Source organism: Sphaeroforma arctica (assembly GCF_001186125.1).
Source record: "Sphaeroforma arctica JP610 unplaced genomic scaffold supercont1.296, whole genome shotgun sequence".
NCBI lineage: Eukaryota > Ichthyosporea > Ichthyophonida > Sphaeroforma > Sphaeroforma arctica.
In genome coordinates, this window is record NW_014040262.1 from 24,301 (window position 1) to 48,578 (window position 24,278).

Sequence of the window (24,278 nt, forward strand, 5' to 3'; positions counted from 1 at the left end):
TACTGATCATGTAATTTATGTCTGCATTCCTCATATTTTAAAAATCCAGTTCTCGACTAATTCAGCAATTTCTAGGGCCCTCCCCTTATCTTTGTGTTATGAAGCGACGTCGGCGGAATAGTTAGTAGTTAGAAATGTTTAATACTCTAATTTTATAGTCCGTCCGTCATTCTGCAGCTCAAAAATATCGAGCGCTAGACATTCCGATTAGCTCCCACTTCTCCTTCTATGCCTGTAATCGCTATCTCCGTCCAATGATCCTCCACCGTCCCTTGATTCACGACACTCTTCTACAGTCTGTGTCCTACGTCTATTGGTATCGTAGGCATAATCTCGGCTGCTCCGATCCACTCTGCTTGTGCGACCATTTTCGTTTCTCAGCTCTTCGTTATAGTGACCCTTCGAGTCCTGCACGATTGTTTTGTCTCTCCGCAAGTCTCGACTCCTAGTTTCAGAAAAACCCCTGTAGCCCTCACCACCACGAGACGCCGTTCGGCCAATTCGACTGTCTCTGCTCGGCCTCCTCTCTTTACTTCCTCTGCTCTCGCGCCCATTGCTGTCCTCCCATCTCTCCATGTCTCTAGAACTCCTCTGTCGTTTGGGCGATCGTGTGCACTCAGATTTCTTCCTCACAGGACCTCGGTGGTGCTCCCCATCAATCTCTCCCTCCTCAACTCTCGCTTGTGCTGCATCTTTAGGCAAATGAATAATTGTTCCGTCTGTCGAATTTCGAGTCTCAATTGAATGCCGCGGTGCATTTCTACTGCAATCTTTATCCCGATTTTCAATCGAGGTCCGTTTTGTGCGTTTCCGATCATGGGTGTTATCAGCCACCTCAGTGCCTGGGCGTTTAGTTGAGCGTATCCTGTTCTCAGAGGAGCTCTCTCTGGCTTCACGGCTGCTAGAACCTCCACTGTTTCCTCTCCTAGACGTCTCACGGTTATCCAGAGGACGCGCATCTCTCACCTCAGGGGAAGGTGTGCTGTCACGGCTACTGCACCCTCCTCCGCTACTCCTCGAGTGTCTGTTTCTCGTACCAGGAAGGTGTGTGTCTCGCACTGCGGACAGACTCTTGTTTGAACCCCCAGACGATAACGCTCTGTAGCCTGCGATTGCGGCCTGAGCCTTAAGGTCGATTTCTGAGTCTTCCAGCATTGCGTTGGAAGGTGCAGGGTGTTTTCTAGAGTATTCGGACCAGGGCCGGCCATTTTTCATCAATACACGGTCACGAGCATCGTCCGCTAAATCCTGTTCAGAATGATCATAAGATAAACTGGAGGTGATTGTCTGGCATATAAAAGCTCTTCAGGGTGGGCGAATCTTGTTATGAAATTTAAATGTACTCATTGTAATCAATGACGAAGTGAGTGGCACTTACAATACCGTCTCGTCGAATTCCAAACAACAACTCCGGAGGCAGCAGGTATCTATTCTATTTGAGTATCAAGCCTCCATGTAGTGTCTAGAATTGATCCATGTGTGAACATTCGAGACGGAGTCAGCCTCACAAGAACTATACGAACGGGCAACCCAGCTTTGTATATTGCATACCTTGAATATCGATTTCTCCTTGTCTTTTGAAAGCAGCTCAGCATTGCCGAGCACCCACATGCAATGCTTCGCCCGAGTGAGCGCAACGTTCAGCCGCCGCACGTCTACATGATCATAAGGAGTCGATTATATATGTTCATTAACAAGTGAGCTGTATTTGCGTGTGGGTACATATAGCATATTCCTTGGTAGTGCGTCTACTTCCGCCACTTCTTCCACTTCGCAAAAAGCTTCAAGTACGCCACATATAACTATTTTGAATATGAGGCATTTGAAGGGAGCACGCTCCGATGTTTTTTTCGGCATTGATTTACAGCGATTACGTGTCGAAAGAATTTTAGCAGAGGGCAATACATTCGCATGCAACATAAACTGACCGTTCAGAAATCCGATATTTCCGCTGTGGTTGGCACGCACGCACGAGAAGATGATAATATCCTTTTCCCGGCCCTAAAAAAGTGATCGATTTGTAGGCTAAGCGGTTAGTGGCCAAGCCAGCAAAAAAAGCATTTAAGTAAGAGCGGAAAAGATTTTAATCGTGAGCAGCAATAGATGTCACATTCTCTTAGAAACCGAGTGCTCGCTTATACGCGATTCCTTTGAGAGCACGCGGTCCTGCACACTGAGACAGATACGTGAAAAGCATCTAAATGGGCCTCCCATATACACTCGCCATATCTTCACGATGCGCCAAAACCCAGATATGCAGCACATGCACGAGAGTTGAAACTCTCGCATACCTGGTACGAATCTACAGAGTCAATTTCCACATGACTCAATATAGCTTCACCGCCGAAGAAGTCGCAGAATAGTCTCCTGATGAGATGTTTTTGAGCTGAATACGGCGTCACAATACCCACCCTGCCAGAGAATCCCGTCCCTCTGCAGCTCCTACGTTATGAATTGGGTGGGGTGGAGTGGGAGTGATGAGAATTGCATAATGCGATGAGCGCATTCTTATCCTAAAGTGCTATAGTTGTCAGTGTACACAACATGGGATGATATCAATCAATGCGGTTAAATTGGAACCCACGAGTTTCAGTTATGAGCGCGTAATAGTGCGTGTGCTGATTACAACAGATGCTGTGAAGGTGCTATGTGATGTATATGATCGGGTGGATGGAGGGATGGGTGGTAGACAGGAACAATGAACTGGGTGCTACAACTGCGATCGGAATAGTGCGTAATATGAAAGTGTGTTATTTAGGGCGTCTGTGATGACTGGGGTAGGTAACAGCAAACTATTGCAGATCGCGTAGTTAGAATTGTAGAAAAATCGCTGGAATGTGATAAATGCCTTGCACTTCCAGATTTGCACTCATTCCATTGCGTTTGATAAACTAAACATGTGTTGTCGTCGCTGCTGATATATGAAAATGATTCCTAAGTACCCCAACAAACAAAGAGAGTAAAGATATACACCCACCCCTAGCACAGATACTGGTATTAACGAGAAAATTAATTCAACACGAGTTCACGGACAAAAACGCCCGCACAATATAGCAAGCTACTTTCAGCAACAAAAACGATCTTCCATTTTTGTGATCTCAGTAACCGAACATGCATAAAGCATGACCAACTATACTGACACATAGAAACGATCACTTACATGCAGACCCACACGAAGAGGGCCAGAGTATCATTCGCCTCCTCTTCATTGATATAACTGCCGTGCACATTTTGTTCTATGCCATCCACATTGGCAAACATGTACGGCCCAAACACTTTCTGGTACACCGGCCTCCCGGTGTGCGTAGAGGAGTGGTTTGTTAGCTGCCCTTCATAGAACTGCTTCGATGGAAAGGAGGCGATCTCCGGGTGCATGCGATACTGCACCGTCAGTAGCTCCACGGGACTGTGGCAGGTGATTGAGCATTGGGTTTAGCTCTTACGATATATGAATTATGCATGAACGTATTGATAGAAACGCATTGTTCCATGACGTGAACGACCATTGTTGAGATGCATATTTAATTAGAAGTAGAGGAAGTTCATGCCGACAGGAATTTGAGGTTGTATCTCTGGACACAGTTTGTGTAATGAAGTGTGATCAGCAGGGACTGACATAAGCCACCAGAGAAGAGAACACATCAGTATTCAAATGTTTGTGATACTTACCTGTGCTTATTCTCTGACTGCTGAAGGAAATACACCTGCATCCTTCTGAACATGCTGCGCTCGTATCCTAACTCCCTGCATCGCAATCAAATGACTCATGATTGAGCGGTCGACAACTCCATGGTGTAAGCAGCCTTTGGTAGACCTTGAAACACATGTATGTGTATATCATACTCAAATGTGCAAACAAGACACCAAACCGAAGAACGATACCAACGTGATATGTGAGAAATCGTATATTTCACATAATTATGTGAGCTTCACATACTTGGAGATCTTGGATTGGACTGTGGCTGGCAGCTGATTGGGGTCGCCCACCATGACGCATTTGCGTCCGTTATGCTGCAGTGCAATTAGCACATCCAGTTCTGTAGACTGCGCTGCCTCATCAATGACCGTAAACCTGTGCGCGAGTGTTGATATCATGAGTGTATGAGCGCAAGCAATTGAGCGGACATAGACGTTAAACGATTTCTGAAGGAGCAAAGATGGGGTCGAATAGAGCTATGGTAGTAACGTCAGGGCGTGCACAGGGACATTTTGATTGAACTTCACACGCCAGCATTAAGTATATACATTGTGACCATTTTGGGGTAGATTCAGTAGCACGTTAGTATCGTGATGGACAGTGAAATCACACTTTATACGTTACATCCTGTATGAAAGCAAATAAGCAAACTTCCCAAACAGTGCGAGAGAGGAAATTTCTACCAACAGAATGCAACAATTATATCTTGGCAGAAATCATACCCGATATCGATGTGCGCCCTTACATACGCATCATTCCCGGACCCTATGTCATGCAGTAGAAGAGTGTGTCACGGTTATGTGCGTGTGAAATACTGGCAGAGAAAACGGTGCACAGGACCTAATGGCGGGCGCTGAAAACAAACACCGACAGCGTCCATTGTTTGTAGTTCATGTACGACACTCCAGAACCTTGGGCCCAACTTGGAAAAGAATAGCTCAGGATTATTGTGAAGTTGGAACTTCGCAGATTGATATTTGACACGCAGACAGATGGGATATTAAAGTATAGCGGATACGAGCCACAAGGTACTGTACAAAATTGACACACCACGCACCGTTCAATGTGGTTGCTATGATCTCTGCACCCTCCAGTATGGTAACTTTCTCTTGTTCGCGTAGCCTACCCATATTTCTGTACATTTTCTCCCGCGCTGTCTTCGCTGTTATATATGTGGTTTTCGCGCTGCAATATATGTCAAAAGTCAAAAGCCAAAAGAGTCAAAAGATGAGCGCGTGTCCAGTATATGTGACCTGCCGGAGATTGGCATAGATCAGTCTACAGCTAGCAATTAGAATGCGTGCAATAGCAAACTTCTTGAACAAGAGCATGGTCTGCCATAAATAGAGGCGCTAGAGGTACATAACAAACTACAAGACACATCATATGGTTTTAAGGAGCAATGTACCAGGTTGCGCGAGTACTATGCATCTTGTAGGAGGACTAAGCAGGTACTGGGAAAACCTATACAAGTACACTGAAGTACCCCAAAACTACGACGACAACGTCTACAATGACAATCGAAACAATCCATGCCTTGGCCTTTTCTGACATAGGTATTATACTACACTGCGTAGCTATCAGTTTAAAACTATACACATATCTAATAGTTTCATAATATTGGTCGACTTTGAATAGCCTACAAATTCAATAAAAATAATGGGTATCCAACTTGACACAATGATGACGGAAACCTACATACAAATGCGAGTATTTTCCCTTTTTTTTCAAATCACCTTCCATACCCCACACAAGCGAAACGCAGCGCGATAAATCATGACGCAGACCATAACTCCCTTCTTCCTTGAAGCCAGAAGATAGTTTACTTAAATTGACAGCAACAAGGGCTCACACACCCGATTATGAACCATGCAATGCAGGTACAGTAGACAATAATTGTTTAGAGATCACCCACTTACTCTTGCTGTGCTTTGCTAAGCGCGATCCATTGAGTGTCACTCTGATGACCGGAAGTACTGCATGGAGCACACAAAGTGATAATTTGAGGCACGGCATAAGTTGAAGCAGTAGAAGAAAGACAAAGTTATGAAGGCGTACTTGCTAGAGTACACAAATACTTGCGTGTCCCACGCACGTTTGTACATCTCATAGATTATCTGTTGCACCCCCAGAATCCCGTGCCAAAATTTGAAAAGCATTTACTGAAACCAACGACAGCTAACAAGGTATAAACAACACGAACAACCTCAAGGGTCTGTACATGCGTATGCAATATGCGCATCTTAAATATGATATGGGTGTCATCAGCTCGTTATAACATCCAAATATAGTTCTTTTGAACGGACTTGCCCATTCTCCTTGAGGTAGGAAAGTCGTTCGTTGGTGAGGCGTTTCGCATCACTGTGTAGTTTCCCTTTTTCCTTCTGTAGCTCATTGAGGGCTTCCAACTTCTTTTTCAGCGCGTCGAGCGGTACCTTTGCCTGTGCGGAATATTTTAAAAATGTGTCAATATGCCTATGCAAATATGCATTTCTGAAAATGTGTGCTTGTGTAACAAAGCAGATTAGCGTGAAGGCATGGTGGATTGTGAATTGACCAGCCCCATTTCTTGTTTATCAGACATACCAGTGTATTCCAGGATCTTGACATTACCCGTTCATCCATCTTCCTCTCATCGCCGACTCTCACGATGACTGGATGCTTTATATCTGTACCCATGTCAAGGCCCTGATATGGTTTGGATACCCAGGAATATGCAACTCAGATTGACCTCAATAAGAACAGCAGTTCGTCGATGGCAATTCACGACATATCACACATATATACGCACACTACCGACATGTAACACACATACACGCATGCTCATAAACAACCAAGCGCTCATCCTACCGATTTTATACCCAAACACGTGACACTGAGACACACCCCTATAAATACGCGGAAAACATACCTACCAAGGGATAGAAACATACAAATACTATGTAAATACTCAATTACATAGTCGTACCACATCAAGGATACGCCGGACGACCTCATCCACAGCTGCATTCGATGGCGCACACAGCAGCACACGCGGCTTGTGAGGTAGATACGGCTGTTTGAAAAACGCGGCCAGTAAACCTAGGATGGTGCGCGTTTTGCCTGTGCCCGGAGGTCCCTGCGATAAGGATAGCATGTAGACGTTTGCTCAAGGGATGGAGTGTGGCTTTATATCACTTTGAACATTGCTTGGATGATAGAAACGGAGGCTCACAACACTGAGAAAAACAGATCAATTAAAGAGTATGCCATATATGGCTTTGGTTATGTCTCGCCCACTTCTTGTTGTATCAGATGACTACACCTCGAAACAGCTAACAGGCGCATGGGGTACCCATGGAGCTGGGCACATCTACGTCACATCAGCTATTTGCCCAAACATACACGGAACAACTGTACTAGTGCATATCACTACATACGACAGATACGTGGAGCGACTATTACGTGGATGTGATTACTAGTGTGAGACATGTTCACATATGCGCACGTGCACACGCTAGAACAATTTGTCTACTCACACATTCAAAAAAGCATTTATCTCTCTCTCCCCTCTCTCGCCAATTATATTCATACCTGAATCATAGTAATGCCATCGTATGCAATCGAATTGCGGATGGCTTGTAACTGTGGTCTGTTATACTGCTGGTGGCGGCGGTTGGCGAGATGGCTTGTCGCCTCGTGTGCGATAGCATCCCCTCGAAGAGCCATCGCCGGCAGTTTTGGTTTGATCACACAGTTTATCAAAGGTGAGTTACCTGCAAATATATATACCACCAATATAAAGGTGTCAAACGAAGGCAGCGACATAATTTTACGATGGGTAAAAGAGAGCGCACAAGTTCTAATCAAAGTGCTTGCTGCCTGAGAGGACAGTAATACCTGAGGTGATGAATGAGATATACCTCTGTCCACAAATACGAGAGTTGCATTCACCGGGAAATACCGACAATATAATTCAAACATTATGTTGGCACGTACCACCAAACAAAACACACACTATAAAGCAATAATTGGCTCTGCATAAATTGCCAAAAACGCAGACAAACACATTCAGTGACATATCAGCCCAAGTCCAAGGAGCATCACCGGCGCAAGTACCGCAGTTGACCAGTGCCTGGTATTGCCGGATGATTGGTCTGATGTTCGCCAGTTTGGACACATGATAGTCCTGATTTATCCGGAAGTTTCCGGTCAGGGTGCCCACACGAAACGTCTTCTCCATCTCGGCATCTGTGTGCACCGAGGATTTAAAGGAGTATAGAAAGATATGATATGTTCATGTCCCCATCGGGAGGCGATAGTGGATGAATACGTTTTCAACCCATCGGTCAGGACATACAAATCAATGACAATGTGATATAAACCATTGACCTACTTTGAGTAATATGCTTGTATATGGTATAACGTGCACTGCTGTCGGCAACCCTCGTCATTGACATCATCTATGCAAGCGCTGTCAAATAACGTCGTCTACATGTATATCTTAATACAATTAATATATACAATCGATTCGCCACGACAAAATTACCCTAATGAGCAGCTCACAATGGATGTATCACATTAGAATGTCCAAATTTTGTTGCGTAATTTAAGCTTGCCATTCGCGTAGGTAAACACACGCACAAATATAGGGTACACACTGTAATGCAGTTTGATAACAAGGAACTTGTCTTTGTCGCTTTTCCATCTGGGAGTTTCTTGCACTAATCCAAGAAGGTGTGGAGGCACTCCAGATGTTCGATCTATCTCGGGTGAGGCAGCAGTTCCGCTGTATTTGTTTATGAACAACGGTGTGATGTTAGTGCGTACGAGATCACAAAATATATGAGATAAAAATAGCAGAGCGCACATACACGCTTTAAAAGCAAATTTGGATAACTTACATGCAATGATAGTGGACCATTTATTTAATTTGTAGATGAGGAACAAGAGTGTACAATCAATAGCAGATAAGGGTCAGATACTTTGGCGCTTTGAAAATACCATTGTTGATCGAGTTCGTTCTTGTCACGAACACATTCGATAATGTTGCTACACCTGCCTAAGCGTGTATAAATGTAATAACTGTGAGCCCATGAAACACGTGCTGATGTCCTCTGTTAGTGAGTAGACACACTTGCTACTTTTTTGACTGCCCGTCCCAATATACCGGACTGATCTCAGTCATATACCGGAATGCGAGACAAAAACACTGCACTTGATAAGACTTCCGACAGAAATATACTTAGGGTCTGCAACTATAAAATATTCCAGAAATCAGCATGTGCTGATCCCCACACGCGCATACTCTCCAAAATAAATGGCGTATTTACTTCCCAAAACTTTCACATACTCTGCATTCGTCTTGGGTGGTCTGCTGATTACCACCACATCATCGACCCCATACTCACAGTCGATTATGGCCTGGCTAGGCGCAAAGCGGAGAAGCCAGAACTCGCCGTCTTTTCTGATGTCTGTGAAACAATATAAATTACTTAATTTATTCCTCATACGTTGTGCAAGTTCGCTTTCTGTTCAATAGAGATAAGCAGCAAGAGTACCATGTAAAAATTCCAGAAAAAAAATTGTACGCTGTTTCTATGCACATATCTGGGGCGAATGTTCAATTTTGACCTCAAGGCTATCTTAGAATCGAGACTAGATCCGATAAAATATTATCTATTAGAATACATAAAAAGCTACAAAGGGGAAAGGCCGATCATACCTCCAAGACAGAAGCCATCGTTACCAAATATTCGCTCACTCCCGAAGTCAGATTCATTTCTAAGTGAATCGGCAAACTCGACCTGCAAAGCAACACATTGCGGACACAATTGAAATGTGAGTGACGTAACGGGCGAACCATTGAATCGTCCGATAATTAACTGATTATATTCTGACATGAAATTATTAAATCAATGAGAACTATTTACTGACAGATTGCTAAACGGTGAGTGTACTCGATTGTCTTCTCTAATCGGGATGCAAGAGTTACGCAGATAAGCAGAACCTCAATATCTAAGGGCTTCTTTTATGAGCCCATACGAAACTACAAAACAGGCACATGGAGATTTTTGTGATCGACTTAGTCAATATATTTAGGGTTTTTGGCTAAGGTAAAATATGTATATCTAATAGAATCACTAGCGCTGGCGATGATAAAGGTATATCAAGGGTTACCGCAACACTTCAGTCGATGACCGACTTATATCGAAATGAACATAATACAAATCCAGGGTCACAGCCAGGCGAAATATTCCAATACTCGGGAAGAGCATACACAGCTCGTGGATTATACTTAAAAGAGCCGAGGAAAAGATATGACACCACAATTAAACAAAAACAGAACAGGAAACGATACTTCAATTTTCAAATACGCTTACGATTAGAAATGGAGTGAAGATCCTCCTGTAGTGCGCGTAGTCGTCGAAGGCCAAAGGGATAACATCCTTCGGCTTGTCGTCTTTGACTACCAACTGAGTCAAACTGTCGTCCTTGTCTGCCTTCCGCAAATGCCACATCAGCACTGTATGTCAAGGCAGCAGTACTATCGGGTGAGATCTTTAGTACGCTGCTATACACCAGCTATAACTATGGTATAAACATAGCTATAACTATGGTATATGTGTAGCTATCACTATATTATATACTTAGCTATAACTATAGTATATACATAGCTGTAACTGTGGTATATACTTAACTATAAATGTGATATACACATAGCCATAACTATGATGTATACATAGCTATAACTATGGTATATACATAGCTATCACTATGGTATATTGATCATCCTCTTTTGCTTTCCGCAGGTGCCACATCAGTACTGAATATAGGTAGAAACAAACTCCGCTGGAGCACAGTAGTTCAACATCCTACCAAGATTGGTATTCATACTTAACGGTTGTTATTACAAGGGCTATCTCCCATACTTTGCGTAAAATTCACGCAATCCACAATAAGATCAAACCAACGAAACACCAACACGCGGTATCACCCACGTCTCACCTTGTTTGAAAAGATCAACAATGACCAACGTAGATTCAGGTTTAGTAACCATCGCTGGCCTCTCTTTCTGAACGAATTTGGGCGTTGAAGGCAGCTCAACCACAGTAACCTTTGCACCTTTTCGACTCCAAGTCGCAAGAGCTTTGGCTAATCTGTCCTCCTGGGGTTTACCGGAGAAACTGCCCCCGAATGATCCCAACTATAGCAGAGAATGCAACGCTTAAAAGTGAGCGGGCATCAAGTGTCTATAAAAAAATCTTGTGAATACATCTAGTGCACAAACTCAATAAACTAACTTTCAAGCTCAAATGCAAAGCGTTCTACGCCATACGACACCCATATATCGTAAGGCCACACTCCAAACCTTTGTAGGAGCCCCTTTAGAGAATGTAAGATCAGGGATTGTAGGGGGTGTTGGAGCGGTGACAGTTGGTTGCTTGAGCCCTTGCTCCTTCAGTCGGGCAGAGGCTGAGGTCGCTTTGGGCATTTTATTACTGTATTAAGCGATGATTTTTCAAGTCAATCCATTACTGTTTCAAGTGATAATTCGTACAGGTCAAGCAAAGGGCCAGGATCCGTGAGGAAATCGTGTCGTACATTACACTGAAATGAATCACCCAGAATCTCGAATACTGTCCAACGAGCAGACAAGAACATAGCAACGCGTCAAACCGTTGTTGGCAACGAAACACCGCTAGTTTATACATACAAAACCAGTGTGCACAATTCATATTCACACTTTCTCGTTCGAATCACTTACTCTTCCGATTCTCCGAAGTCCGCGAATCTCGAAAGCAGAGAGGGCTGGGCATGTTTGGTAGACCGCCTGGCAGCTGCTTGAAACCCAGAAGTTCCGAACATCCTGTGCACAGGTAGCAGAACAGATGAGACTCTCAGCTGACTTTTCAAGAATTGATTTATCAGACGTGTGTCCAACAACAGGCTGAGATGCAGATTAAAGCATTCAATGCCAATCAATTCCAAAACAATTCATGTGTTAAGTACATATATATGATTTGTTGGCTCACCTGTGCGAGCCCAGGGCATCCCTAGCGTTAGTGGTTCCGAGTGCGCTGTTTTTGTTTTTGGCATTGGACTTTTTTCTTAGCACGTCTAAAAAGTTTTTGTTTTTCTTCTTAGCAGGCGCCTTTCTAGTTGCCGTCGACCCGTTACTTGTTTTGTACACATCATATTTACCTGCGCGTGTTCAAACGACGCGTTAGTTTGTTTATTGATATCGAACTGGTGCATTTGGGTTGGGCACTCGACGGAAACATGTGTTTATTCAACCTCAGAATGAATCAACGTGTATTTATTTTGAGTCTCATAGACGCTTGTGTGCATAAAACCAACAAATAAAATGTCGAGTGTGCCCTCACGGTGACCTACATATGTGCACCATTCAGCTGACACAAGATGCTGCGCCAATGGCAACGCTATCTGCTAGACCATAAACATTTTTGCGATGGTCAACATTATATACCTGGCATATTGGTAGCAACCTTCTCTCACATGTCGGTTATACAAACAATTGTACTAGATAATCACAGCAGCTAGGAGCACTTGACGTACACCGGTAACTTGGCGGGAAAACATGTGTAGTGAATACATTTACCTTCATTACTACCATTCAACCTTGTCTTGCCTCAATACTATTGCATGCCCGTATTAGTACCCTTTTCTAGACTTGTGCTTTTGCTTGCAGCTTGGCAAATTTCTAGAATGTCGTGGATCGGGTTGCGCCCAAAAAGTGCACTGAATATGTATAACTGACTTTCTTACTATATATTTTTTATACTCTCAAACACACCCACATAAACATATAGTGTCATATTTGTCTGCATAGAAACACATACTGATTTTTTTGGTCTTTAGTATTTTAGGTAATGTGATTGGAGCTGGCAGTGGGGCCACATCACTCGCTGAGGTGGTTGTAGGTGACGACGAACCAGACCGTACAGTATAGGCCTTGGCACGTTGTCGCGTACCTGCGTCACACACAGTGAGTTCAAGTTACAGCATGAGTGGATGTGCGCCTGAGTTAAAAACATGCCGGTACGAGAATGTAAGCCCCCCTGGGGATCTAAGGATATACAAAAGAAAACACGCGCATGGATGTACCGCATTGCAGCAGACTCACAAGATCGAATTCGTTTCCAGCATGTAGGAAAGGCTTGTACCAGACCGTGTCGTAGAAATTGTACCATGTTATAATTGAAATTGATGCTTACAGAAGTATTCTATCATTTATTCAGGCGGTTTATGCATGCTGTCGTCAACAAACAGGTCTATGATGACGAAAACTTCCTATAAAGAATTACGAGACCAAATTGTCCCATAAATATGATTACCAAGGAAGACACGCACGAGTTCTGCTCGCCGATTTAAGATTGATCCCATGATAAGATTAAGTCGTTTTGGAAAACGTCCAGATGTAGGGCCGCGTACGTGTACGCATGTGTCTTCAACCATACTCCAAAATATCATAAAAATCTCACGGACTAACAAACAATTTAGCATCTGAAAACACGCGCCATGCAACAGGTACGACACAATACAACCACCAGGATCACACACCAGATTCCCACGGGTCTGCATCTGTTTCTCCTTCCTCTTCCTCTTCCTCCTCTTCCTCCTCTTCGTCGTCATCCATCTTGATCAGCTGCGCTTTGACCTTCCTTTGCAGATTGAGCATCTGTCACCGAAATGAAATATACGGCAACATGTTTAAGTTTGATCAATATTGTAGCTATTCACGACACTGCCGGTTAATTCGTTTAGTGTAGTCAAAACAGAACATAACAAGCCATATATGATTACAGCTGGCTATGATACAGTAGCTTGTTCATTTCAACTTATATGCGCACACTTAGTGGAAAAAGACTGTGTTCTCACAGACGCTCATACCTACACAATTCAGTACATGCATAACATAAACATCAATCGCAACCATGGCAACTATATGCAAGAGAGTCTTGAAAAACCGATTTTCACTTACATCTAATTGGTTGCACAAGGCGGAGCGAATGGATATGCTCATATTTACATCCTGAGATGTAAATATACCTGGATACAAGTACAAGAAAGTACTCTAATGCTGAACGTATCACGATCAGGATGTTACATCAAAATATTAATTTGAAAACAATTGAGGAAAACCCCGTTTACTTCACTTACGCAAACCTACACAACACGAAGTACGCTCACAACGTCCTGTTCAGGGGTGTATGAAGCCATACACATGTAGGAAGACCGACTCGATGATCAGTAGCGCAGATTACTTTATAATAAAGACTCTCTCCCACACAAGAATGCTTCACCGTGTAAGAAACTCATGTTTGTGCCCAACTTGCTTACATCGTCATCAAAATGATAGTCCAGCGTATTCAGTGTGTCGTACGTGCGGAATATCATGCCGAGTACTGACCGCCTCACGCTGTCATCTGTGATCATACCAAGTTCTCTGGAGGAAATGACGCTAAATTATTGAGACGACATTCGGCTGAGGCCAACTTTTTGCGATACATAGCAATGGAATGACTGATATCTAGCTCTCATTCTATCCAGAACGCGAGAACATCTCGAAACACAGCCAGTTCACATATCTCGAGTAAAGTTTTAGTACGTCTCTCGATAAAGTACGGTATCGCGCCACGGTCCCGAGAAAATAAAACTACCAATTTTCTAGCTAAAGGCACGAGACTTACGCGATTATGTGGGGCATCCAAAGCGCATGCTGGTCCAAGTAAACTTTGGAGGCACCGTTAAAGAAGAATGTCTGGATGTAGCCGTGTACGCTGCAGTAGCCAGAATAGTGCCAGAGTTGTCAATATTGCGGATGGTAAGGGAAAGATACAAAGGGAGGCATTGATGACAATTAGGTAGAGTATTCCATCGCAAGTATAGTCTAAAGAGAGGAGATTATCAGCCGTCAAGGAGTCACCTGTTTCAATGGCCGCTCAGCACTAACACTCGGCCTCTTGCTCACGCACATAGACAATCCGACTCTGAGCCTACTTATATGGAAAACACTTAAACCCACACACAAAATGTAATTCACCATCTGCATAGATATGTGCACGAACACAGTGCTACACTAAAGGGATGTTGAGATACTGGTACATACGTACGTGTGCGCAGACACCAGCAACAGGGCTCAGACATACTCGAGATAGCTGAATACTTCACTGAAGCGAACAAAGCACTTCACAGCCAACGCTCGGATCTCTTTCGAGCCCCAGCAGAAATGTACTAAGATTGCATCCAACACGCTCTGCGTGTTGTATCCGCTGTTATTCTCGTCAATATTGCCAGTAGATCCCGTAAAGAGCTGGATATATGCATAAGATACCCGCGTTTAGACAAAAAAGTTGCGTTCGTGAGCTCAATTCAATATATATACATCTATCTAATGAGCAATTGTATCACAAGCGACATAAATGAGACTTATCAACCGGTAGCTTAAAAATACTGGCGACGAAATTCATCAAGTAAACATCAAAGTAGGTACTCGTATATAACTTTACAACTAAATGGATGCAACACAATACAAAGAATGTTTATAAAAAAAACTAAGCTACAGATCACAGTATATTCTTAACGTAAACAATTTCATTCTCACACTTGTGTAAACCACTACATGCACATATACCCATAGCAAAATGAAAAAGTACCAACTTGCAAATTTGATTGTGTGCACACACCTGTTTCATGCAGTCCCGATCAGTTTCGTCTGAGATTTTTGTCAGAACGGACTGAAGAGTTTTAGCTGTGCAGCCGAGGAGTCACGACGATTATTCATGAGGGAGCGAACAACTTATGTGGACATCGTTGTCAGGGTTTAGGGTTTTTCCTATCGAATATATTGGCTTCCAAAAAACAGTACAAACATCGTTGGTTCAAAATTCGAGAAAGGAATCACGCACAGTAGTAGAAACGATGCCACGGTGTAGGTTATACAACACATATACTTCTCACATACTGAAACAGTCGAGGGCTCGCTGTGCTCTTTGGTTGGGTGTGCTCTGATTGCGATCTACATTAGTCAGTTGCCCCCTGATAAAGATTCAAACCATAAACAACAAGTCACTCAAGAGTATTGTCGAAAGACTCGGTTGTATACCGCATGGATAACAATGCAATGTTCATATGTACTGCTTGCCAAAAAACTTCTTGTTTTCCTGAGGCAAATAGACTTGCACAAAGGGACATTACTATATAGAATTTATGTACAAAATTGATTGCATTTCGCACACGAGCGTAGCTGTTTTTGTGTATAAGTTACCTAATATTTTCATTATCCTATGACTAGTCATTTACTGACAGACAACCATTTAATGATACAGAGACTGAGATTAATCTTCGAACAGATCAAATAAAATGAATGCAAGATTAAAAATATAAATTATAGTTTATACTCCGCGAGTGTGCTTGGCTCTGTCCTGAATACGCGTACAGCGTTCCTGGTATGTCTTGCAAGTACGCAACTGACAATACATGCAAATATAACATACATATCACACAAAGCATTACCGACATACCTAGATAGTGAGATGAGTATATATAGCATCACATCAGTCGGCAGATCCTCAAGCTGCAATGGATATGACATACATGAATGGGCAGACGAAAAAAAGCTCATGAATCACATACTTGGAAATTTATACATATGTATGAGTAAAATTTGTGAGAATATTGTAAAAACCGAGGTTTTGAGTGGTTCTTAAATATCCCTCATAGCCCTGCGATTGGGTATGGCTAGGTGATTGCAGGCGAGAGATACAGATATATGCGAGAAGAACAACCAAACAGCTTCACCACGCTTCTTGTACTTCATCGGTAATGAACGCACCTTTGATTCGGCTATAACAGACCAAAGTTTGCTACACACAACGTATCGGTCTTGGATGTCATTAGCAATGTAGTTCTCCATATCTTTCTCGAGAACATACAGCAGCACCGTCACACACTTGCGCCAGTACTGCTGAGACACCGTGTCTTTTTCCAGCCCTATAGTGATAAATCATATATGTCCTGGGAGTGAGCTCTCAAATCAAAGTGTGCTTTGTTCTTGCGTGTAAACGGAGTTGAACTTTTCCGGTGTAGGCAGAGATATTCACATCCAAAGGCAAGAACGACTCAGAGGATATAACTCGGCACCATTTATGTACAATTTCTGTGTTGACTATGTGTGGCTTTCTTATGTCAAAGGCTAGATATAAATGCACACGATCCAGCTACGCTAGAGATATAAGCAGTATAATCAAGCCCGATGCGAGAACCACTGGTCAACAGCTCACCTTCTTTTGACTGCGCGTTGTGCTGCTGCATGCCATGTACCATGCGAGCCACCCATATATCCGCAGCCGACAATATAAAATTCTGCTTATTGTCTGTGTAGAACACCTCCACTATACTGATCACCAGTTCGTTCATAAGCACTCGTACGTCGTCAGGGTACGTGGAATCGCTGTTCAATAGCACGAGCCTATTGAAAAGCTTGCCGGTTGCTGGCTGTGTAAGGAATTAGCTTTCAGAATTGAGACAAGACTTGCAACGATTCAAAAGAGTACAATTGGAAAAATGACTGGCAAATATAAGTTGTGATAATCAGCACAAGCCATATTGTCAGCAGATCTTGTCGCCAATGATAGATTTTCGAATCGAACGAACATATTCATATACTATGCATTAACACATCGTATTTTATCGATAGTTGTCTAGAATAATACATTCCCCGATAAATGTTGTAGAGCACCATCACATGCATAAATAATTTTATATACGCAAATTCCTCGAATTCAAGTATACCATTCTGTGTCACACAATATGAGAAGCCAACCACAATATACAACCATGCGATGAGAATTGTATATTGTATGTCTCAACTTCTACTTGCATATACTCGCAGCGTAGAATGAAAGCAATATCTAGGTACGAGAATTCTGTACAGACCATGCATATGTGATAGTTTCTATCGTCAAACCATCGTTTCATATGTACACGAGTAGTATTGAGCGAGTAGTGACCAATACCTGAGACCGTGTATATAAAACTACACTCGAAACCTGCAGCTCAACTACGAAGGCTTGCCTAACGAACGAAAGTTACGTGGATGCAGCATCATACTCCAAATTGTCAGAAGACCGACAATAGAAGATGCCTCAACCGCATCCCTGTCTTACCGATATGCGGGCCATGAGCTCCACGAATTCCTGGCACACATTCTGGAGATAAGTACAGTACATGTGCGCATGCTGTGGCGTCCAGCCCAGTACAACGTCGAATTTTGCGCGCTCATGACTATCGGGTGTGAGACATCTGCCGGTTATTTACCAGTGAAGCCGTATTCCAATTAGGCTCCACACAATCGATTCATATATATATATATATATATATATATATATAACTCGCCACGCACTGAGTACACGCACTGAGTACACACACAAAGAAAGCAAGAAACACATGACGTGTTTCTCACAAATCTATAGTGTGTGCTGTAATAAGAACTTCGAGCCAGAATGCCCAACAAAGTAGTATATTTTTGTACAACAAGGACCCACACATAATAAAAGTCAATACAATATCATTGTATTAGCAATGTAACATACTGATATCTTGTTACTGAACTGTTTGAGCCATTGGCAGTACCACAAACACATGGGAACCATCCACTTGATTACAAGCATCGGAGGACTCCTTCGCGCCAAAACAATCCATGTTTGGTAACATCCGTTTTCACCATAATCGTACGTTCCACAATCACACAGTGATATTTCCAAATCGTGGTGGGGTGTCCGATCCAGTATGATTGGGTTCAAAAAGGTGTTTGTTTTGTGAGAAGTATGTTTTCCTAGTTTACATGACTATAAAGGAGCCGTTCGCGGTGTATTGTGGGTTGAGAGTGAGGTGCTAGATTTCACGTAAAATATCTATATGAATGGGTTCTATTATATAAAACTAAAATCTGTTTGATGCACACGAATGATGTCAGAGACAAAACAAAGCAAAAAACAATGATGTAGAGTACACTGCCCTAGGAGCGGAAATGTCATACGAAACGTGATAAAATTGAATACAACTATAGTACAGTAGCAACAATTAATGCACAAGGGATGCAATAGTGACACAGACAACGAAACTCATGATTGATATCGCCAACAATTACAACCCCTGCATCGGGTCACAACAATACAGAAAAATGACACACAGAGCGAGCAACGAAGTAAAACAGTTAAATTGCACATGAGAAAAATGTCGTTGTGACGTCCATTGTCAAACGATGACAACATTGTTCAAGGTAAGCCCACATACACCGAGAGTTCCACGAGCACCTCGTGAACATACTAACGTGAAATAACGGACGTATTCCCTAACCTGATCAGAATTTAGTATACAACAAGACACAAATATATTCCCAACACTTGACAGTAAAAATCAAACAGTTTATGTGGAATCACAGCTGCATACAATCACCTAGGGTTGCACGCGGGCTAATATCAGACCAAAACATTGCTCAAGCACTTGCTTACCCTCTTGTGCCCAGCGTTTTAAGCAGCTGCAGGTACGAACTATTCTGGAAGAGGCCGTCCAGAATGTCTCCAAGGGCAAGCGTAGAGTAGTACCAAACCTTGTGCTGCAGAAGATTGGTCAGTATGTGGAAGCAGTTGATCACCTGCACACACACGTGACAGAGAGTAAGTAAAGTGTATAATCAGGGTATTGAAAATTCATTGCACCCAATAGTTTGTTATTATAGTCGAGGTAACGTTGTTCGGACTGGCTTTAGTGGTTTGACTATGGAAGCTACGGAGTCGTACAGAAACAGATTCCCATCATAACTTAATCGGGCATAGAATTCAATTGAAACCACAAATCAAATGGTTTAAATACAAACTGAGTATAGATAAAACACATTCTGGACATAGTCATATACCTCGAGCAAGTACCCACAGTCCACAGCCAATTGCGAGATAATGTGGTCTACGAGTTCATGGGCGATGGAATCAAAGGCTCGGCATTGGGCAACGCCTTCATCAAATCCTTTCAACACCCTATGCATGGAGAGAAGGAATGGGTCACTTGCGGTGCTCAGCCCATAATATTTTTAAGCAAAAGAAACCTATTCTGTTATTTGGCAGGTGCCAATACTTGTCATATAATATAATGTCCGCATCAAATGTCAGGCCTGATCTAGGATAAAATCGTAGAAACGCTGGATGCACAATTGGATATCCACACCACTCATAGTTAACGATAGCAGGGACAGGTTGTGCTATGCTGAAACCTACATACTCTCTCAAGCCGCAGAAAAAGCGTCTGTTGTTTCGCCGGCGGTCATCGGTTTCAGGTTTCACACGGTTGTCATTGATCGCCTGGAGTTTTCCCTGTTGTACCACGTTAATGTCACAAGTTCTTGTTACATATACTATGTATTGGAATATGCTGTCACAACGGTTCTGCATAACGTTATCATGGTAGCGCCTGCAATGAGCAAAATACCACTGAGCACACAACAACGCACTGGACATTAACAGCGTACCAGATACACGCGTGAGAATACAGGCTCGAACGTCTCGAATTCCTCGGCTGTCATCTTGGATATTCGATACTGACTTCCCGCCTGCATTGGATTAAATCGATCAAATTTGAGTCGAAAACATCGATTAGAAGGATTTAATGCTGACACGTCTTGATACATGATAGCCTGAACAAGGATGATATCAGGTATCAGTTGAAGCGTTTGCTGGTAAAATCACCGTCACTATTTACTGCGAAAAGTCATCTACCCAGTGCTATCAGTGATACTTCAAAACCAATAGCTTCTCTTGTGGTGGCAATAATTGTGATACCGAATAAGATGTTTATTGATGCCACTTCACTGCGCAGCATTAGTTGGTAGCGGCGTAGTTAAAGCAATCAAATAAATTACACGCGGCAAGCCGTTGACAAACGATGCTATACACAAAATTCTATCAAGAGTGCGTATATGCCACAGTAGAATATGTTGACACATACCCAGTTCCTGACGATGTCATTCTGGTGGATGAGCAGTATCCCTTTTCCAACTATATAACCGGGCACATACAGCGTCACATTCTGCTCTTCGTACACTTGGATCATCTGTGTCAGATTTCGAGTATTTGTCTGTCACTTTATACATACATTGAGGTGCATGGGTATATGCACGAGAGAAGTCGACTTCGAAAGCACGTCAGAATTTGAAATCTAAACACGGAACAGCTCACGAGAACAACAGGATATCTGCGAATAGAATCACGCAGTGCACAGTCACAGTCTCTGAACGATTCAACATGTGGATGCCGGAAGACTATGTCATTGGTGTGTCCATTGAACGTGGCAGCTGCACGTATGCGTGTCACATAGTACCACCCAAGTGGGACAGTATAACTGTACACATGTACACAATACTACACACATAAATACTGGCATATGTACAATGCGGTGTCTTCCGTGTAGGGCACAGTGTTGGACGCAATGTAAGTTTGTATCAGTGAAAGTGACAAGTCAATCACATAGATGCACGCTAAAACACATCTCTATACTGATATACTATTCGAACATACCGCAGCGAAAGAATCGTTAAGGAGATCGGAGGTATCTAGTAGCTCGGGATGGGCCAGCACTTCGTAAATGGGTACCCATTTACTGGTTTCTTTTACTCTGACGTACTGCGGGGTATGAGTACGCAGCCGTAACATCAGATACATTTATCATATAGAACATCGTTTAAGTAAATGTATATATTTGGATTTATCACTACAAGCGCAATTGGGTCATTAAACTTGCTATTACAAGTACATTTGCAATTTTAAATTTATTTCGGTATACTGATAGGTTGGCAATGGGACCTCGTAACGGAGAGACACACACGGTGAAATGTAATATTATCACATACAACTATGTATATGCTTCTATATCTCATCAATCACATATGACAGCAAATCTTATATGATTGCCGTGCAGAGTGCATAAATGCCTATTCGCGATCTATCAGACATGTTCTATTGGTGATTGAAAAATTGGGCATCTCAAGATTGAATAATATTAACTCGGGCTTCCCACGAAACTATACGAGCGTAGCAGATCCAGCATAATTATTAGTAAATCAGTGGGCTAAGCGCATCCAAGAGTCTCCATTTGCATCTAAACCACATGCTTACCTCGTTGAAAGCACTACACAGCCGAGTGGTGTCCATCTGGTCGTATGTGTTCTTGAAGGAGATCGATGCGAGATTTTCAGATTTCCGGAATTCGTTGTACCAGAACTCCTTGACGTTGGTTGCAAGTGTAGCAAAGTATTGGCATGAATGAAATCAGATAGTGTCGAATTCGAATATTGGAAGGCAACATAAATCCCACTTATTCATTTTCAGTGTCGTATGTACCAGTAGAATATCGAAATTCATATCATAAACGGAGGCGATCTAACAAGCTCCCTATTCTATCTAATTGCTATAAAGTTTGTCGCCACTAATAATATACTGATTGCCAAATTGCCAATATACGATACCGTGAACAATCTGCTATTTGCTTCCTCTATGTTTTAATCCACAAACAGGTACGTGGTGTATATACAATAATCTTACGTTATTAATATATCCATACGCAAATTTGGCTCAAACTGAATGTATGTAAAAGGTTTTCAATGCATTCCTACAATCACATTCAAAACATAGCCAACGCTCAACAATTTAACTGTAGCTGCATAGTTTAAAAGAATACTACACTTGTACGCCAATCATGGCATAAAATACGACATGTATGTATGTATGTATGTATGTATGTGTGTGTGTGTCTGTGTGTGTGTATGTATGCATATATGTATGTTTGTATGTATGTATGTATATATGTATGTTTGTACGTATATATGTATGTAGGTATGTATGTATGTATGTATGTATGTACGTATATATGTACGTATGTATGTATGTATACATGTATGTATGTATGCGTGTTAGTATGTATGTATGTATCTATGTATCTATGTATCTATGTATCTATGTAGCTATGTATCTATTTACGTATATATACATGTATATATGTATGTATGTATGTAAGTATGTATGTATGTATATATGTATATATGTATCTATGTATGTATCTATGTATGTTTGTATGTATGTATGTATGTATGTATGTATGTATGTATGTACGTACGCATGTATGTATGTATGTATGTATGTATATGAGCATACCTACATCCAACACTATTGAATATACTAATATCGTGGATACATAGTATGAGCGCACAACTTACCTTGGAGTCATGGTATTCATCGCAGCAAGCCCTGCACACCGTGACGTCATTCTGCCAGATCTCTCCGAAAGTGTCCAAAAGTGTCGTGTTCTGTAGTGGCACGCATCTGTGGGCGAGGAGTAGTTGGTGCATCATCTACATCCAAGCCAAACAACATGCAGCAGCATTAGCACCCAGTGATTCGAAAAATTATGGCGGGGGATGAGAACAGAGGAATTGGCCTGAACTTCCACAAAACTGCCCTTAAATTTGCCAAGTTATTCTTCTATATCTCATACTGTACTAGGTATTAGTTCGGATTGCTTTTTCGTACTATAGCCCAATTCGAAAGTTACGCATCTACACATTCCGTGGAAATATGCACAACCTTGAAACCGGGCCAATGCAGCAACTGAATGCTTACTACACTTGCGATCATGACATGTAGAAGCATTGGGAGTTGAGTAAACCACTCCAGTGAACAGAATTTTTGATAGATCTAAATATGTCGTCGGTAGTATAGGACATGGATATAAAATATATGTGTGCTCGGCTACATGAAATAATGTTATACAAATATCATGATGTCGTATAACCATGTTATTTACCTCTGGTTGTGTGTGCCAGAGATGGTAGTCCTTGTCACCGCTAGTTCCGGGAGTTCCCCCCAAACCGCGCACATATTGCAACGCCTGCGTAAGGAATGTATCCCTCTTCGACCGGTCCCGGAACAAGGACCTGTAAAAGCGTTAATGACCATTCGGATTTAGGTTGTAAGTCTACATGTATGTGAATATTCACACAGCACCTCGATCAAATACAAATACGCACTATTCCCATAGCACCTCAATGTAATACAAATACGCAGCATTCACACAGCACCGCAAACAAAATGGGAGTTAACAATTGTCGAAAAGTGTCCCATACTCTGGAGGTATGACAACCAGCTCTTGAAAATAACAAATATTAAATGGCGCATTCTACATACCATATATGAGGGGGCAACAACGAGTTGGGCTGTTGTGGTATGTCATAATCAATGGCATCGAACTCGTCTTCCTGAAACACAAAATCGGCCAGATCACTATCCTCAGCACTAAATTCCGCAGCATCTTCCTGTAAGGAGTCCTCGACCCCCGACGATATCACAATGTAATCAACAGTCATAATTTTCGGACTGATTCGTTGTCAAAATATGCATTCTAGGCTTAACGGCCATCTTGCATTTGCGCACTGTGGTTGAGGTATGATATCTATCTTAGCGGTGTGACACCTATGATGTTGTTTCCGCTCGTCGATTTTTATGTATTATGCAATCATTCTAACAAAGCTAAA

General features: G+C 42.3%; 1 protein-coding gene across 1 annotated transcript; it reads right to left on the reverse strand.

Moving 5' to 3' along the window:
- Positions 1-10: 10 nt before the first annotated feature.
- On the reverse strand, positions 11-24,278 carry SARC_04939 (hypothetical protein). The gene is made up of 44 exons (XM_014301208.1): positions 23,932-24,278; positions 23,552-23,681; positions 22,965-23,099; positions 21,868-21,975; positions 21,271-21,375; positions 20,702-20,806; positions 20,226-20,306; positions 19,979-20,070; positions 19,620-19,737; positions 19,216-19,358; positions 18,295-18,382; positions 16,984-17,197; positions 16,536-16,693; positions 16,225-16,277; positions 15,666-15,739; positions 15,388-15,452; positions 14,851-15,014; positions 14,392-14,481; positions 14,042-14,147; positions 13,262-13,379; positions 12,541-12,672; positions 11,713-11,881; positions 11,445-11,546; positions 11,049-11,178; positions 10,685-10,883; positions 10,060-10,202; positions 9,402-9,483; positions 9,030-9,150; positions 8,338-8,465; positions 7,796-7,927; positions 7,271-7,452; positions 6,666-6,815; positions 6,284-6,385; positions 6,008-6,138; positions 5,617-5,673; positions 4,755-4,882; positions 4,420-4,462; positions 3,938-4,072; positions 3,670-3,744; positions 3,161-3,406; positions 2,292-2,442; positions 1,929-2,001; positions 1,552-1,655; positions 11-1,248 (listed from the first exon to the last, which is right to left on the reverse strand). Exons 1-44 carry the CDS (start codon positions 24,108-24,110, stop codon positions 208-210), a joined length of 6,282 nt encoding a protein of 2,093 aa, XP_014156683.1. The 5' UTR covers positions 24,111-24,278; the 3' UTR covers positions 11-207.

Excerpts from the sequence above, each read along its gene's own strand:
- SARC_04939 (XM_014301208.1), bottom strand. The coding sequence starts at position 24,110 with ATGACTGTTGATTACATTGTGATATCGTCGGGGGTCGAGGACTCCTTA. Across the intron at positions 4,883-5,616 it reads CTTAGCAAAGCACAGCAAGA|CGCGAAAACCACATATATAA; the intron begins GTAAGTGGGTGA and ends CATATATTGCAG. Across the intron at positions 1,249-1,551 it reads AGGAGAAATCGATATTCAAG|GATTTAGCGGACGATGCTCG; the intron begins GTATGCAATATA and ends CATTCTGAACAG.